Consider the following 17,516-nt stretch of genomic DNA (forward strand, 5'->3'; position numbering starts at 1 on the left):
GAGGACAGACATGGGAGTAAAATGCCCTTGAGCAAGGCTGGAGAAGATGGAGCACTGATACAGTGTACTCCGTGTCAGTTTCTCGTTTACACTGTACAGCTGTATTAATTCAGAACTGAACACCGTATCGTTTCCTCCTGAGCCGAGTGCTGAAGATCGGAGATAAGCAGCTGGTGCCTAAGCACGGTTTCTAAGCTCGACAAAGCGCTCGCTTGGATTCTGCCGCCGTGATGTCAGAGATCACGCCGTCTTTATTTCAAGTTTTGTCCTTGGACATTCGTCATGGGGTAAGCAAATCTATCTTGCTTTTTTAGTCTTAGAAACGAGGTTTTCTTACTGCAGGTTGCCAGAGGCAGGAAATCAGCATGCAGAGAAAATCTTTTGATGAAACATACTGAAATATGGCTTTGGGAACAATATTAGAGAACGGGTAAAAACACTGAAATCATTAATCAGTCTGCTTGCTGAAACCTAAAGGGGTTTTACGTCATTCGCACGTCTTTCCGATATTCTCCAGCTCGGCCCCACGCTTGTGCCAGAATACATTTTAAGATTTGCCATTGACCTCTCGCTTACTAGGCCTAGTCATCCTATATACAAAGCTCTGCCTTGTTTAATAACCTTCATTATTAAACATTACTTCTGATAAAAACACTGATGACAATGACATAACTGCCCAATTGTATGTCAAAAGTCATGCATGTCTGGCATACGATTCAATAAATACCACTTGATATTACCCTCCTTTGATTTCTGGAGAATACATTGCTGTGCTTACGTAGTATTTTGATGCATTTCTGCTGCACCTAAACGTTACTGAATCGGAATACTAGTACTTTTACATAATTACATATCAGAGAACAATACTTTTATTTTCTTTACTCTCTTTTTTTTTTTTTTAAATTAAGCTCTTCAAAGTACTCGTTAAAAATCTTGAAGGTTTCTCCTTCCCTCAGCCAGCTGGTGACTGGACGCTATTACATCAATCCAATGAGCTCAGTTTAGCATCCAATCAAATTCATCCGCATTGGATGGTCAGGAATCGTGCCGATTTGTCATCCGGCGTAACCTGCTCAGTGTAACCTACACAATGCATCTGAAGATAGATGAGCCACCAGACTGCAGTGCTGAACTTGATGAGCGCTCCTTACCTCAGGAAAATGTTTCGCCATGCTGGAGTAAGCAAATACTCGTTTAAAATGAGGCACGAACGCCATCTAATCTGAAAAAGCATGCCAAGGTGAGTTTGGGTAATTTGTCGAGTTAGCCTGTTTACTTTGCGAATGCAAGTTACAGCGTCTCAATCAGCTCCCTACTTTAGTTCTGCAGTCGTGGCACTGAACAGAGAGTCGGCCATTTTAAGGGTTTTCTCACATTCACAAATCCTTCCAGTGCACTGGAACGTTCAAAAATCCCAGAACGCACCACAAAAACTAGGGATGCTTGCGATGTTCCCTTAGTGGATATGACTTCTTCTGAATACATACTTTCGTATAAGTATGTTTGGGGCGGCTTAGGTGTTCATATAAAACAGAAGAGGAAGGAAGCGGACGATGTTGCAGAGCGGACCAATCTCGTTCAACAGCGTCTCGAAATGTTGCTTTTGTCATTCTGAAACGCCTGAGCCAAAGTCCGTCATCGAAATGATCGGGTATAATTACCCCCCGAGAACTGTCCCGCACGATTCTGCTCCCAAATATCAGGCATCCGCCTCCGATCGTGACATAATATGAGGTTTACGATAGCGTTCCATCAGCGCGCTCTGAAGTGCAAGTCATTTATTATACTGGGGGGAAAAGAAGAGCCAGAGTGGCTTCCCCACTTGCAACAACTTCCAATTGACGCTTTGCGCCAGTTTCCCCGGAAGTGACGATTTTGTTCTCTTGAACACGAGGGAGAAACGGAGCTTTATCCGCATATATTTCGTGCAATATTCCACATTTTTTGCATAAGTTACCTAAATGCGCAACTCGGATGGAAACACGGCTGCTAGTATGTTTATACACGTGGTGCGTGTGTGCGTGCGTGCTCCTGAACATCGTGTGTAGCACCTGAGGAAGGCTGGCTGTATGTGAGAACATCTTGAATGAGTCAATGTGTCAGATCAGCAGGTTGGCGTTGGCCTGCTCTCGAAGGTGACTGCACTACCTGGCGAATCGAAGCGTCACAGGGAATGTGATGGAAAATAAATAAATAAATAAAATGGAAAAAAAAAAAAAAGTGTGTTCGTTTTTAATTTTCTCATCTCCTCACTTCTTGCCCAGGTGCATGGCTACGTCAGAGCGCCGGAAGCCCTCCAGGTGGTAAAGGCGGCGGGCCAGGCGTCGTGCTGCCTCCTGGTCGCTGCGGTGCCCGTTGTTCAGTGTGTCCGTGCTGTCCTTCTGTCGCTCGGTGCTGCCCATGTCCAAGTCCCAGTCTGACAGCACGTCTTTCAACCCCTCATCGCTGCTACAGAGAGAGACAGAGCAAAGGAAAACAAAATGATTCATTAATCCTACACACTCCTTTGTATGCAACACAGAATCTGTTGGTTTAAGTGCACTGACGTAATGCAGGACGACCGTCCATTGAGTCCCAATTTCAGGGACTAATAGCAATACAAGTAAGAAAATGATCAGATAAGTAATTATGAAAAATAGCTAATTTGTTAAAAAAAAAATAAAAAAATGATGAGGAAAACTGCACAACTTAAATTTTAAAAACACATGTAATTTTTTTTTTTTTGAGTGTGCTTTAGATATAAAAGATAAGGACAAAATCATCAATAATGAACCAACTATAAACCTATAAGTATTATCATCAATTAAAGTTTTAATCTGCATCTTCAAACCCCCTATAGCAGGGGTCTCCAATTCAATTTTATTTGTATAGCACTTTTAACAAATGGACATCGTCTCAAAGCAGCTTTACAGAAACAAAAACACAGGATACAGATTTTAAGTGTGTGAATTTATCCGTATTGAACGAGCCGGTGGCGACGGTGGTGAGGAAAAACTCCCTGAGATGATCTGAGGAAGAAACCTTGAGAGGAGCCAGACTCAGAAGGGACCCCGTCCTCATCTGGGTAACAACGGATAGTGTGAACGTAAAGGAACGTTCATTATGGTTTTAACATCTAACCTCCAACTTTTTTTTTTTTTTTTTAACTTTTTTTTTTTTTTTTTTTAAGTCTAACCACCAACTTTTTTTTTTTTTTACTGCACAGACGGCTTTCGTTTTGAAAATATTCTCATGTGAGCATGTGAATTGCCAGTAGAGACAAAACCGTATTTTAGATACGAAATCATCATATTCTCGGTTAAAGGCGGCTTTCTTTCCCCCCTTTTTTTCCTCATCGGCAGCCGTCTCTGCGTTCTCGGGTGTTTGTTTCACACACGTTAATATGAGCTGAACCTGATGTTTTCTGAAATGTAAATTTGGATAGTGGCTCTTAAATGGGAAACGCGCAATAAATAATACAGTGGCATCGCATATAGCCTCGACACTTCTCCGTTCTCCACGGCCCGGCTCTGTGTCACGACCCTATAGCGCTTGCTTTCCTAATGCTCTCTGAAGGTTTTTTTATTTTAAAGCATAGAGGGGTTATATAAAAAGCATCTTCCACACAGAGTGGCAATGATAACATAGATATGGGCGTACAACATCTACTGCCTCTTTCTGCACCACTGTGAACCCCCAAAAAAACTCTCAACCAGTAACGGGTAACAAAAATGCTAACGCTCATTTATGCTTATAGAAAGCTCGTGTTGCAGGTGAACGCACATTATTTTTAGTTCTCCCAACAACATTACATTTTCTCATTTGGCAGATGGGTTTATTCAAATCGACTTACAACCGTGCTGAGCAGATGGAGGTTCAAGGTCTTGCTCAAAAGCCCAACAGCTTGGCAATGCTGGAATTTGAACGGCCATCCTGCTGAGCAGCAGCTCAAAGCCTTCACCAGTGAAACACTGAAAATGCTATAGTATACTGAACACACACTATATGGTCAAAAGTTTGTAGACACCCGAGCATCACGCCCTTATGTGCTTCCTGAACATTGCATTCCAGATAAAGTCCTCCTTCGCGCTTATAATATCCTACACTCTTCTGAGGAGACTTTTAACTAGAGATGCACCGATACTAAATCTCTCAGTCGATACCGATAACCGATTATTCAGAGTGATGTCGGCCGATACCGTCAGTGCTGCCTTTTATGCCTTCTTTTAATAAATAAAAACTCTCCGTTTCAACACGTCGTTTGACGGTAACTGGTCTCAGACAGAAAACACATTACTCTAATTAACATGAAGACAAATTCTGAAGATTAAAGTAAGATTTCATAACTTGTTGAATGTTATTAATTCATATTAACATTGACTGAATTCTAAAAAACCTCCTGTTAGTCTCACTCTCTCGCCACAAACACAAAGCATTTCTACTTCATCACTGACATCAAACTGGTAATATATAATATCAACTTTTTTTTTTGATGTTATTAACTCATTAACTACATATGAAATATACTACTCTACTAATATTTTTCTGTGCAATAAATACCTTTTTACAACTCATCTTCATTTAAATCTTTCAACGGTGTACTGGCGCTTTACTTCAGAACGAGCAGTGCTTGTAGCGGCTGGGGGAGGGGAGACTCGTTTAACTGCTGTGGCGTCCGGTGTAAAAATTTTAAGCAGTGCAGAGCTTACAGAGCATACAAACTGCAGTTTTGTCAACATTCAGGGGTAGTGGTGGCTTGATGGTTATGGCTCTGGGTTACTGATCAGAAGGTCGGGGGTTCAAGCCCCAGCACTGCCAAGCTGCCACTGTTGGGCCCTTGAGCAAGGCCCTTAACCCTCTCTGCTCCAGGTGCACTGTATCATGGCTGACCCTGCGCTCTGACCCCAACTTCCTGACATGCTGGGGTATGCGAAGAAAAGAATTTCACTGTGCTGTAATGTACACGTGATCAATAAAAGACTCATCATCATTCCACACAAGAGACGTCATCTTTACGAAATCGATGCGTTTTCCCACCCTCTTTTGACTGACAGGATACAATCGGCCCTGATCGTCGGATGTTTTTAAACTAATCGGCCGATAGCAGGAAAAATAGCCTTTGTCGGTGGATACCGATTGTCGGCTGATGATTGTCTACGTTTAACTAGCTTTTGGATCGTGAATTTGTTCCCGTGCAGCCACAAGAGCATTACAGAGGTCAGGTACTGATGTCAGGTGAAGAGGCCTGGTGCACGGTCGGTGGTCCAGTTCATGTCAAAGGTGTTCAGTGGTGTTGAGGTCAGGGCTCTGTGCAGGACACTCGAGTTCTTCCACTCCAAACTTGGCAAACAATGTCATCATGGTGCTCGCTTTGTGCACATTGTCATGCTGGAACATGTTGAAGCCCCTTAAATCCAGTGAAGGGAAATGCTACAGCATACAAAGACAATCTCTATCTCTCTCTAATTAATTTTATATATATATATATATATATATATATATATATATATATATATATATATATATATATATATATACACACACACACACACACACACAAACAATTGTGTGCTTCCAGCTTTGTGGCAACAGTTTTGCAAAGAATCACATATAGGATTCATGGTGTCCACAAACTTTTGGCCATATAGTGCATTTCATCACCATACAGGCACAGAATACAAGCATACACCACACACACACACACACACACACGCAGTCTATCAATACGCAAGGTTGTGAAGAACACCACAAATTGTTCTCTGAAATGCTTTTGCTAGGGTGATCGTACGTCCTCTTTTTCAAACCGTAAAAAAAGCATCGAAATTTTAGAAAATGTTTGCAATGTCAAAAACTTTTTGATGTGCTTATGGTGTAATATGGTCTGCACTTATATAGCGCTTTTATCCAAAGCGCTATACACTCATTCACATACACCAATGGTAGCAGAGCTGCCATGCAAGGTGCTAACTTGCCATCGGGAGCCACTTGGGGTTCAGTGTCTTGCCCAAGGACACTTCGGTATGTGGAGTCATGTGGGCCGGGAATCGAACCGCCGACCCTACGATTAGTGGACAACCCGCTCGACCACCTGAGACACAGCCGCCCCGATTCTAAAAGGTTCTAAAAGTCTTGCAGCAACTACTGGCCAAATTCCTGCCCCTCAACCGTTAGCCTACTCTCAGTGAACGCATGAAGGTGAAGCGCTGTTGTGTACGGTGTCAAACAGTCGCTTAACAATAACAGTAAATAACAGCTGTCCCGAGTTGAAACACCACCCAGGGCCATATCTAGAGTTAATTTCATGTCTTCACATTGCTCATGACCGTTCAAATGTGTAAATGATGGAAGAAGGTTCACTCGTGGCATGTGATATTTTATTTTATTCCATGGACATTCAAAGAAAATAACTTTTTTTTATATATTTCTTATGTAATGCTAATAGTGTGTCTTTTTTAGCGTATTAAAATCTGCATTTACAGTAACATGGTTTTGAATGTTACTAAGACACGAGAGAGAGAGGGAAAAAAAAAAGAAAAAGAAAAATGTCCTGTATTTGGAAAACCAGAATATAGTCACCGTAACATTTGTGATGTAATGTGACGTTTATTTATTTTCATAAAACAAATCCAAACATTGAACGTGTTTTTAAGCTCGAAATAAAAGTATTTCGGATCATACTGCTTTTCTCTTGACCTTATTTACATGTGACCTTGAAGTGATCCAAAAATAATCAGATTACACTACGTTCATATTGTGATACTTGGATTACGTTACTGAACACATTTTTTAATGAAGACATTTGTAACTGACACTGAATAAGTTTTTAAAGTAACCCTCCCGACCCTGCTTATTACTGACAGACACAGCTGTTGAAGAAACTGACTAAACATGATGCAACCTGAAATGATTGCGTAATAAATTATTGCGTAATAAATTATTGCGTGTTTGGGGCGGGGTTAAACGTCACACTGTGGCCAGCCACTAGGAGGCGATGAAGACATTTATAAAAGTGTCACTTTTCTTAATTACTGTCATTGTGTCCATCATAACCGGGTCACTGATACTCACCCAGTTAGACTACACAGATATGCTGTAAAGCCAAATCCATCATAGTGAGTACAGGAAGTGGCAACTAGTGGCAGAGTAAGTTTACATGACAATGCTTCTCACCTGATAACTCAAATCAACACAGAAAGATTTAGAGAATTTAATTATGCCCACTTTAATAAAACCAGTCCATCAGCCAGTAACACTATTCCAACCCCACACACACGCACACACACACAGGGCTCTAACCCAGCCAGAGTGAACAACTAATCAGGAGAGTGACATTATGCAACAGTGGAGTTTTAATCATCGGAGACATCCTGCTACCAGGAGGGGAGAAGCGAGCTCCACTCGACGTCGCTCACTCGGACATTAAGCTGTATCCTAACGATACATAGAATGCAGCTTAGACGAGTAGTTAAGGACGAGCCCCCCGGCACAGAGATGAGAAACGGAGCAGGAGTGATGACGCCCGTCTAACATTAGTACGAAAGCGACCGGAGCCACTTCATTTCTCGGTGGCTGTGGGTCTGAATTACTCAGCACGCTTCGGATGATAAGTGGACACGTGTCCAAGCTATTCCTTAAGATCGGAGCTCGAGTGAGGTGATAATTATAATAAGAATAAGAAGAATAAAAGCGAGAGACAAGTGCTGGGATGGCTGCGTTTAACTGTCTGTCAATCACCTGTGAAATGAAAGTGGGCTTGATTGGGAAGCGACAAAAAGGAAAAATAAACTTTTTCAATGATTTGGCAACATAAGCGGTATACATGAGCAGCAGCTCTGCAGGCTGACATGCCTTTTTGGGCAAAGTCAGAAGACAATGGCCAGACTGGTAACAGGAAGGCTATAGTAACACGAATCATCACTTTTTACAACAGTGGAGAGCAGAAAACCTCTCAAAATGCACAACAGCAGAAGACCAGAAGAGCAAAAATTGGACAGTTGAAGATTTGACCTCTCTCCCCAGATTCAAGTACAATGCTGACAGGAGTGGATCCCAGTGTGGTCTTCTGCTGTTGTAGCCCATCAGACTCAAGGTGTGGCGTGTTCCGAGATGCTGAGAGGTTTGTTTTTTTTGGTACTCACAATGGTGGTAAGGAGTAGTTACTTGAGTTACCATAGTTTTGCAGTCAGCTTGAAGCAGTCTTACTATTCTCCTCAAACCTCGCTCATCAGCTTCTGCCCATAGAATTGGCACTCACTAGATGTTTTTGGCACCGTTCTGTATAAACCCAAGAGCAGTGGTCACCAACCCTGTTCCTAGAGATCGACCTTCCTGCAGGTTTCATCTCCAAACAAAAATCGAATACACCCGTTTTGGTTGAGCAAGCGCTCCTTAAGGCGATGTTTAGATGGTCAGGTGGGCACGATTATGGTTGGAGTTAAAGTCTTCAGGAAGGTAGATCTCCAGGATCTGCTGCCTTAGAGACTACTGTGTGTGAAAAGCCCAGTAGATCAGCAGTTTCTGAAATACTCAAACCAGCCCGTCTGGCATGGTTAAAGTCAGTGATCATATTTATGGCATTTGGCACATGCTCTCATCCAAAGCGACTTACAACGATCTCATCTATACAACTGAGCAGTTGAGGGTTAAGGGCCTTGCTCAAGGGCCCAACAGTGGCAGATTTTATGGTGCTCGGATTTGAACTCACAACCTTCCGATTAGTCCATCCATCCATCTTCTACCGCTTACTCCTTCTTCAGGGTCACGGGGAACCTGGAGCCTATCCCAGGAAGCATCGGGCACAAGGGGTGTACACCCTGGACAGGGTGCCAGTCCATCGCAGGGCACAACCACATACAATACAGACACTTTAGACACGCCAACCAGCCTATCATGCACTGGGGGAGGAAACCGGAGGAAATTTCTTAACTTGTAAAAGTTAAGACTAAAAGTTCTTAACTTGTATACAATCACACACACACTTACACTGATATTAATAAATTCATAGCACTTAACTGGCATTCCTCACAAAAGAAAAAAAAACATCTGATCCTTAAGTATTGGCATATTTCTTTCGACAAGTGAACTATTGGAAAGCGTGAGGTTCCTAGAACTAAGGTTACACAACAGCACCACCTTGTGATTGTCCTAGTAAATAACACCAAACGCTTATAAAGTGTGATTATTACATTATTCTTTTCATTCTAAATCCCCAAAATATATATATAGTTGGTTTTGTTTTCTTTTTAAAAAACAATAATAAGGAAGCATAAGCACAAATAAAGCACTGAGAAGGCCTTTTAAGCAAATGGTATTTAAATTCAATTTGCAAAGAAGAACAATAATTCTGCATAGGGTAGATTTGCATGCGTGTGGATGAACCTGTTCTGCAAAACATCCTCCATACACACACTGCCTAACCGTCTGTCCTCTTCAAAACAACGTGAATTACTCATAGCATGGAAAAGCAATAAACGGACCATACGTAAACAAAGTGTACTAGGAATCTATACGCTCTGTGCTGGCGAAACATGAACAGAGTATCAGAAGTGGATGGATCATTAGACTTCCTGGCTCTCCGAGGGACACGGCATGACTGTGTGAAGCATGGCAGTGAGTGAGACAGCAGTCAGGAGCTCCTTCATGAGGACAAGAGGATATTAAAGATGACCTCAGCTCCATTCAAGGACATACCGTGCTCGGAAATGTTTCCGCATCGCCTTCCGATCCCTGTTTCTCAGAGGCCGTGTATGACGGCGTGCTAAGTGAACCTCACTACATTCACACTCTGACTCATGGTTACCATGTAAACCAGCAAAACTGAAGGAAATAATGGAAAGGAGGAGATTAATAAGTTTCTGAAATACTGACAAGTCATAACGTGACATGCCGTGTGAGGCTTGTTAAAAAATAAATAAATAAATAAATAAAATACTGCCACATTTTCACTGATGACAGTATTGACCATGTATTCTATTCCATCTCTAGGTGGGCATTTACAGCAAAGCAGGAAAATGTGACTAGAAAAAGAAGCTAGATGTGCCAAAATGTTCATTACAGCGGAATCAAATCAGAGGAACGTAGGAACAATCGAAATAACAGTTCCAGAACGCAATGCAGCTACAGTGCCCTCCAATAATATTGGCACTCATGGTAAATATGAGCAAAGAAAGCTGTGAAAAATTGTCTATCGTTTAAACTTTTGATCTTTTGTTCAAAGAAATTCACAAAAATAATCTGCTCTCATGGATAAACTATTGCAAACAGGTTTATTTAAAAAAAAATATCTGTGCTACATATAGGTGTGCAACAAGTTATTGGCACCCTTTTAGTCAATACTTTGTGCTACCTCCCTCTGCCAAGATAACAGCTCTGAGTCTTCTCCTATAATGCCTGATGAGGTTGGAGAATACATGGCAAGGGATCCGAGACCATTCCTCCATACAGAATCTCTCCAGATCCTTCACATTTCGAGGTCCACACTGGTGGACTCTCCTCTTCAGTTCACCCCACAGGTTTTCTATGGGTTTCAAGTCAGGAGACTGGGGTGGCCATGGCAGGACCTTGATTTTGTGATCAGTAAACCATTTTTGTGTTGATTTTGATGTATGTTTTGGATCATTGTCCTGCTGGAAGATCCAACCACGGCCCATTTGAAGCTTTCTGGCAGAGGGAGTCAGGTTTTCATTTAATATCTGTTGATATTTGACAGCGTCCATGATGGCATGTATCATAAAATGTCCAGGTCCTCTGGCAGAAAAACAGCCCCAAAACATTAAAGAGCCACCACCATATTTAACCGTGGGCATGAGGAACTTTTCCATATGGCCACCTCTCTGTGTGTGCCAAAACCACCTGGTGTTTATTGTCAAAAAGCTATATTTTGGTGTCATCTGACCACAGAACCCGATCCCATTTGAAGTTCCAGTAGTGTCTGGCACTCGAACCTACTCTTCACAGTGTGCTGAGACAATATAGACACGCGTCCAATTCCAGGTTGATTCATAACATTTCCAGTTGACTGGAACTTCTTAATTATTGTTCTGATGGTGGAAATGGGCATTTTCAGTGCGTGTGCTATTTTCTTATAGCCACTTCCCATTTTGTGAAGCTCAACAACCTTTTGCAGCACATTACAGCTATATTCCTTGGTCTTACCAATTGTTATGAATGACTTAGGGAATTTGGCCTGTGTGTTACCTCATATTTAAACCCCAGTGAAACAGGAAGTCATGGTTGAACAACTTCCTGTTCCCATTCACCCAGGTGTACTAAAATATGTTAAACATCAATGGGAATATACGTCAAATATATTTCTCACACGGATTTATGCGGTGCCGATAATTGTTGCACACATTTTTATACGATTTTTTTGGGGGGAATAAACCTGTGTTGTTCGCAACTGTTTGATATCCATGAGAGCAGAGTAGTTTTGTGAATTTCTGTACAAAAGATGAAAAGGTTAAACAATAAAAGACTAATTTTCACAGCCTTCTTTCCTCATATTTACCAAGGGTGCCAATATTAGTGGAGGGCACTGTATATGAGGAAGGGATAATCCATGGCTAGGTGTGTGTTACACGATTTTAATGCACGATGTGGAACCAAAGAACCACCCAACGGCAAGTGGTGCAAAATTTGACTAAAAGAATAAATACAATGGTTCATTTTTGTTAGTTATTTTATATAATATTCTATTCTATAATATAAAAATAAATATTCTGCCCACTCTAAATCATACACAGGGATAAAGTAGTGTGATAATATTACATTTATTTGAATGGTTTATGATAAATAGTTATTAGAGTGCACGTGCACGCACGCGAGAGAGAGAGAGAGAGAGAGAGAGAGAGAGATTGTGTGTGCAGTTTAACTACTGTAACTGTATGTTGCTATGGTTACAGTTGTTTATATGCAGCGCATTCGTTTAGAGCAGTGATTACACTGACTGGAACTACCTGTGCAGTACACGGTTTGAACATGTATTCAGACCAGAGCGTGGTATAAGAAATATTCATCTAAAATATTGACTGCAAGTCATTCAGGATGTATTTCACTGAAGCATTCGATGCAAAGACCCAAGTGTTGATTTTAAACAGGGAAATTGCTCGTTTTCAATGTGTTTAAATACATGACTCAAAATTACACACTCAACACACCCATCTCTACTTTGCATTCTTCACGAACAAGCGGGAAAAAACACGCCCATTTGACTTAATTACTTCTTCATTCACTAAAGAGGATGTGCAAACTATATACGTTCCTGTTATAGGGAACTATATATTTAGTTAAAGCAACCGCCAGTGAACTGTAATACATCATCAAGTTCAAGCTAAATGACCATGTTGTTTTATATTGCACAACAAACAAGTTAGCTGGGCAAAATCCACTTAACACAAACTAAAACTAGTTACCGTACATTACAAATCCATGCACATGAAAAAAAAATGCACTGGGGTCAGTGAGAGAAAACCCAAACGATGCATATATGTATGGTAAACCGTTCAGGCTGTCCTTAAAAAAAACCTGTGCATCTATGCAGTGGATCAGCTCTCTGTCTGCTTTGGATGTGGGTACGTGCAAAAAGAGAGTAGGTCAGCTGGGAATATAAATAGAACATTACAATAGGGTTAGCCAGAGCGTGTACACACCCTGTCATTTTAGCCTAAATAAACTTTAACTTTGGCTCAAGTGAAGTGAGTGCAAAAAGAGGAAAAGCTACTTTCGGTTCAGATGAAGAGCAGGAGCTTCATTTCATCCAGCTAGCTCAATAGAAGTTTGTGCTAGAGATGACAAACCTATCATTGCTGCATAAAGATACTTCAGAGAACCATTACGGAGCTTCGAAACAACCACAAATTAAACCTGCATACTTATACAGACATCCATTATGTTATCGTTTTACTTTGCAACACTTGTCTATGAATTTTTAGCAAATCTAAGTGCTAATACAGTACTGTGACGGACATGACTATTGACAGACACATCGGCCTGTTATATTTTAACTTACACCACGGTGTGGTTGAATTCTTGGTCAGAAGCTGTGCATTATTTTGGTATAACAACATGGCTCATCCTGTAGCTCTGGCTGTAACGTGAATGATACGTTTATATTAATGCGGTCACTAGAATGCGTTAGTGTTTCTATAATAACAGTTCATTCACTGGAATCTGTACGGCAAACGCTCCGAGTAATGTACGACTGATAAATGGATTTTTAAAGTGTTTTTTAACAAAGAAAAACGTATGATCATTGATGTCGTGACATTTTGGTTAAGAGACATTTATTTAGCATTTATGGAAGGAGTCTTGATCGTCAGCGCTTTTAAATAATCAATCAAGGTACAACACAAAGCTTCCTAGTCTTTAGGACAGAGGAATTTGTGTTTTCTGGTTTCTTAGTAAATGACAACCTGAGCTTTTTGAGAGAGAGCGAGAGAGAGAGATGATGAGGGAATTACTGTTTATCATGGCTATAACACGTTATAACAGGAAGTGAGGTGTCTCTTGGACATACCATCCATCCTTTTTCTGTACTGCTTTTCCTACACAGTGCCGCAGGGAGCCTGGAGCCTGTCCCCGAACCCAGGTTACTCGGGGCACAAGACAGGGAAAGGGGGTGCCAACCCATCGGAAGGCCCAATCGCTCACACATTTCCTACACGACAGACCATTTAGAGACGCCAATCAGCTTACAATGCATGTATTTAAACTGGGGGAAGAAACTGAAGTACACAGAGGAAACCCCCAAAGCACAGGGAGAACATACAGACTCCGGACACAGGGCGGAGGTGGGACTTGAACCCCCAAAACCAGAGGTTTCTTGAACATTCCACAACGTCAAAATCATAACTACAAACTGTTACAATGGCCATCGTGTCATTCATTTTCAAATCACTGCGGTGTAACGCAGTCCAGACCGTGCAGTTATACAAAGATGATCCACTTCTGGGTGGTAACACCACTGAAATCGTTGGCAAATCACTCCGGTTTAAGTGGAATAACACACTCCAGACCATGCAGTTACTCAAAAATATTCACTTCAGGGAATCACACCATCCTGATTATTTTCGTATAACCACACAGTCAGGAGTGAGTTACACCACAGTGATTTGACAATGATCACAATCTTTAACTTATTAATGTTGGCATGTTGTACACTTTAACAAGTAATAGTTCGATTTAATGCCGCGCAGTCCGTAGACTTTTCTTGTTATTCCTGCGGGCAAAAATGTTCGATTTTGCTGCTGCGTTTTTTTTCTTCTTCAAAACATACGACGCAACGAGTTTTCTGTGCTTTTTCTTGGCGGAAATTTGCAAAATTGCAATTGCACAAAATTGTTTTGCACGGTCTTTCTTGTTGGTAAATGAGGCCTTTTAGCTGTACTCATGTTCGACACATATGAATCGAAAAGAGCTCTGGCTGAACGCACGTTGTGAGGACGTCACATGACACGTCCTGGCTCAAAATCTGCGGTAATTTTTTTTTTTTTTTTAAATTGCAAGCTCCTCAGAATATTGCTGCGTTTGCTTGATTTTCCAGAGGGACGTCCGCGAGACAAATTAGCTCCTGTTGTGTGTTATTCCTTACATATCATCTACTGTTTTGTCTCTGCCTCCACTTCAATACAGTGTCGCAAAATATTAAAAACCATCACTTGTCTGCATGGGTTTCCTCCCACCTCAAAAAACATATCAGTAGGTGGACTGGGTACACGAAACTGCCCCTAGGTGTGAATGTGTGCGCACCTGGTGATATTCTGATGTCCCATCCAGGGTGTATTCCTGCCTCACACCTAGCGTTCCCGGATGGGCTCCGGATCCACCACAACCTTGTCCGGGATAAACCTTGTCCGCTTACTGAAGATGAAGGAATCAATAGATGGATGAAAATGTGTTTATTTAAATAGACTAACACTACATTGCCCTTGTGTGTCAAATTAGCATTTGCAAGGTATCTGCATGAGGTGTCCCACAAAAAAAACAGGCCATCAAGCAAAAACAGAGTTAGCTTAGTTTTAAATGAGTTTCAGTACACAAATGGGGTTCAAGACAGAAATGTTTTGTCAACACACAGACTTTTACACCGTAAACCAAAATTATGAGTTTTAAGTAAAGAAACAGGACGAGTTTAATTGCAGTTTTAAGCATAAACGAAAACAAGAGCTTTATTCAATGATGTGTGAGGTAATGATCTGGAAAAGTGCAACACACAAACAACAATTAAATCTATTTTTATCATTATCATCTTAAAAACTGGGGAAAGGTAGAATTTGGACAGTGTTTTATTGTTATCATTTTTAAATCGTCTTTGATGCTATATCTGATCTTATAATCGAAGACAGAGCTGAGACACAGTGAAAACCCTGTGTGTAAACACAGAGGGAAATGTTTTCTGACGCACATCTGGGAAAAAAAAAACTCCGACAAAAAGTTCCCCACAACAAAAAAAATAACCGACCCAAACACATTTATCCTCCACAATAAACACGACTTTAACCATTTTAATGCTGTGTTAAAATACTCGACAAAGGCTTTCAGCTCCTATTACATTTCACACAGAAAGCCGAATGCACTTTGTACAATGTAGTGTGGCTAAGAGTTATCACATCAACACGGCGAATTCGCAGCAAAACTTTAATATAAAGTATTTAGTATAAGCACAACAAGGTTTAATTGTATGAAGTGAGATAAAAGTGAGTGGAAAAACAACAAGACTGGAGAGAAGACGGAGCATGTGGTGCTGTAGGAGGCTGGAAACGCCAGAGGATTTTTTTTTTTTTTTTTTTAATCTTGGCGGTGAAAATGCTGAAAAGTTTCTCTGGCTTATAAGCGCCATTCACTTTTGTTTTTTTTCCTCTGAGAAACCACTAAAGTCTGACTGATAATTATCCACAATAAGTGGAGGCTCTATCCACCACAATTAATTAATAAAAACACACTTGTTTAAACCGTTTCAATATTGTTTTTTTCCCCCCGCAACAAGCCGCAGCTCGACTGGCTGCAAGTCGGTAAAATGCTGTAGTGCCGCGTTCAAGAGCGACTTCAAAACGTTGTTTACCTGCAGTCTCCGGTGCACAGATCAGGTTACCAGCACACAATCAAACTCAAAACTTTCACTCTGCAACCGCAATTCCACTCTAAACTGGGCTTTATATTCCGACATCTCCTGAACATCCTGCACACACACCACATCAGCGCGAAAAAAGAGGAAAAAAAAAAAATTCACTCTGACTGTGCGTTCAATCGAAGCTCATCCTCTTGCGGAAAGAAAAGAGGTGGTGTTTCCCACAAAGCACTGCAGCCGGGCAAAAATGGCACCTAGGAACACAGCAGCATCTGGAGGCTTCACTACACAACATGGCCTGATGAGTTACAGATGACTGCTCTGTGCCATGACCCGACCTTCACTGAGCACATTCAAGCGACATCATGTAACTGGAGCTCAGGACTAAATGTATGGCTGGAGCAATGTTGCTAACTCTTTTCAGGGGAAAGTGGCTAAGGCATGCTTAAGAAGGCCCTGCAACTCGCCAAATGGCGTTATGATCATTTGCATATTCAATGATTCGCTGTGATCGTTTGCATATTCAATGATCCATCAAGATCATTTCCGTGTTCAATGATTCATCAAGATCATTTGCATATTCAATAATTGATCGAGATCATTTGCCTATTCAATGAGTCATCGGGATAATTTGCATATGCAATCATTTGTCGAGTTTGTTTACATATTCAATGATTCGTCGTGATCATTTACATATTCAGTGATTCATAGTTCATATTCAATGACTGATAAAATATAAAACTTTTCTAACTAGGCTAGTTTGGTGTTGCTAGCCAAGAGGAGGCACAACTAAGCTATCATTGTCTGGGTTTAGCTGCTACAGTGCCATGCAAAGTACATTATCTTTCCTTATGCTCTGCTCATACCATGTTCACGTAAACTGGAACTCATATAGACATTTACGCATCTTGTTTTCCTGCTCAGCATCAGAGGATGTTAGTGTTTCAGCTTCAACCCCTTTACGGGTTAAGAAAAAAAATATATATCCGTTTTTCCTCACACTGACTGTGAGCTAGCGTTTGGCAGAATTGAGACCATCAGCCAATAAGACACGTCTCCACCGTCTTCTTTTACTGACGTTCAGTTACGTAGTGACAAACTGCTCCAAGTGGAGAATTATTCGTGGCTAAAGAAAAACGCCTCAGTGCAAAACGTGATTTATTTTAAAAACGCATTTCACTTATTGTTTTCTTAACAATAAATGTGTAACGCAAGTAACGTAATTTTATTGACATCGGTAACTGTAATCAAATTACATCAATTACATCAATTTAAAATGTAATGCATTACATAACATAACTGCGTTATCAGAAAAAAAATCATTAGATTACAGTAATGCGTTACACCCAACTCTGCTCTCCAGTACCAAAAATTTCTTGCATGTTGTTAATTTCAAGCTCTGGTGGCCTTGTTAAAAATCAACTTTTTTTTTTTTTTTTTTAAATATGTAAAAATGTAAGTTCGGTGAAAGCAA

General features: G+C 40.9%; 1 protein-coding gene across 11 annotated transcripts in view; it reads right to left on the reverse strand.

The window, feature by feature from the left end:
- The window catches only part of psd3l (pleckstrin and Sec7 domain containing 3, like), a 156,761-nt gene that overhangs the window by 72,358 nt on the left and 66,887 nt on the right, over nt 1-17,516 (reverse strand). For 4 of the 11 annotated variants that reach the window (XM_017489112.3, XM_053686961.1, XM_017489114.3 and 1 more), the window contains one exon: nt 2,254-2,448. In XM_017489112.3, the coding sequence (XP_017344601.1) occupies nt 2,254-2,448 (195 nt within the window). Of the gene's footprint in view, nt 1-2,253; nt 2,449-14,724; nt 14,836-16,036; nt 16,507-17,516 lie in introns of those variants that run through there. The other 7 variants (XM_053686963.1, XM_053686964.1, XM_053686965.1 and 4 more) reach the window with 6 other exon arrangements.

This window comes from Ictalurus punctatus, chromosome 16 (assembly GCF_001660625.3).
Source record: "Ictalurus punctatus breed USDA103 chromosome 16, Coco_2.0, whole genome shotgun sequence".
Classification (NCBI taxonomy): domain Eukaryota; kingdom Metazoa; phylum Chordata; class Actinopteri; order Siluriformes; family Ictaluridae; genus Ictalurus; species Ictalurus punctatus.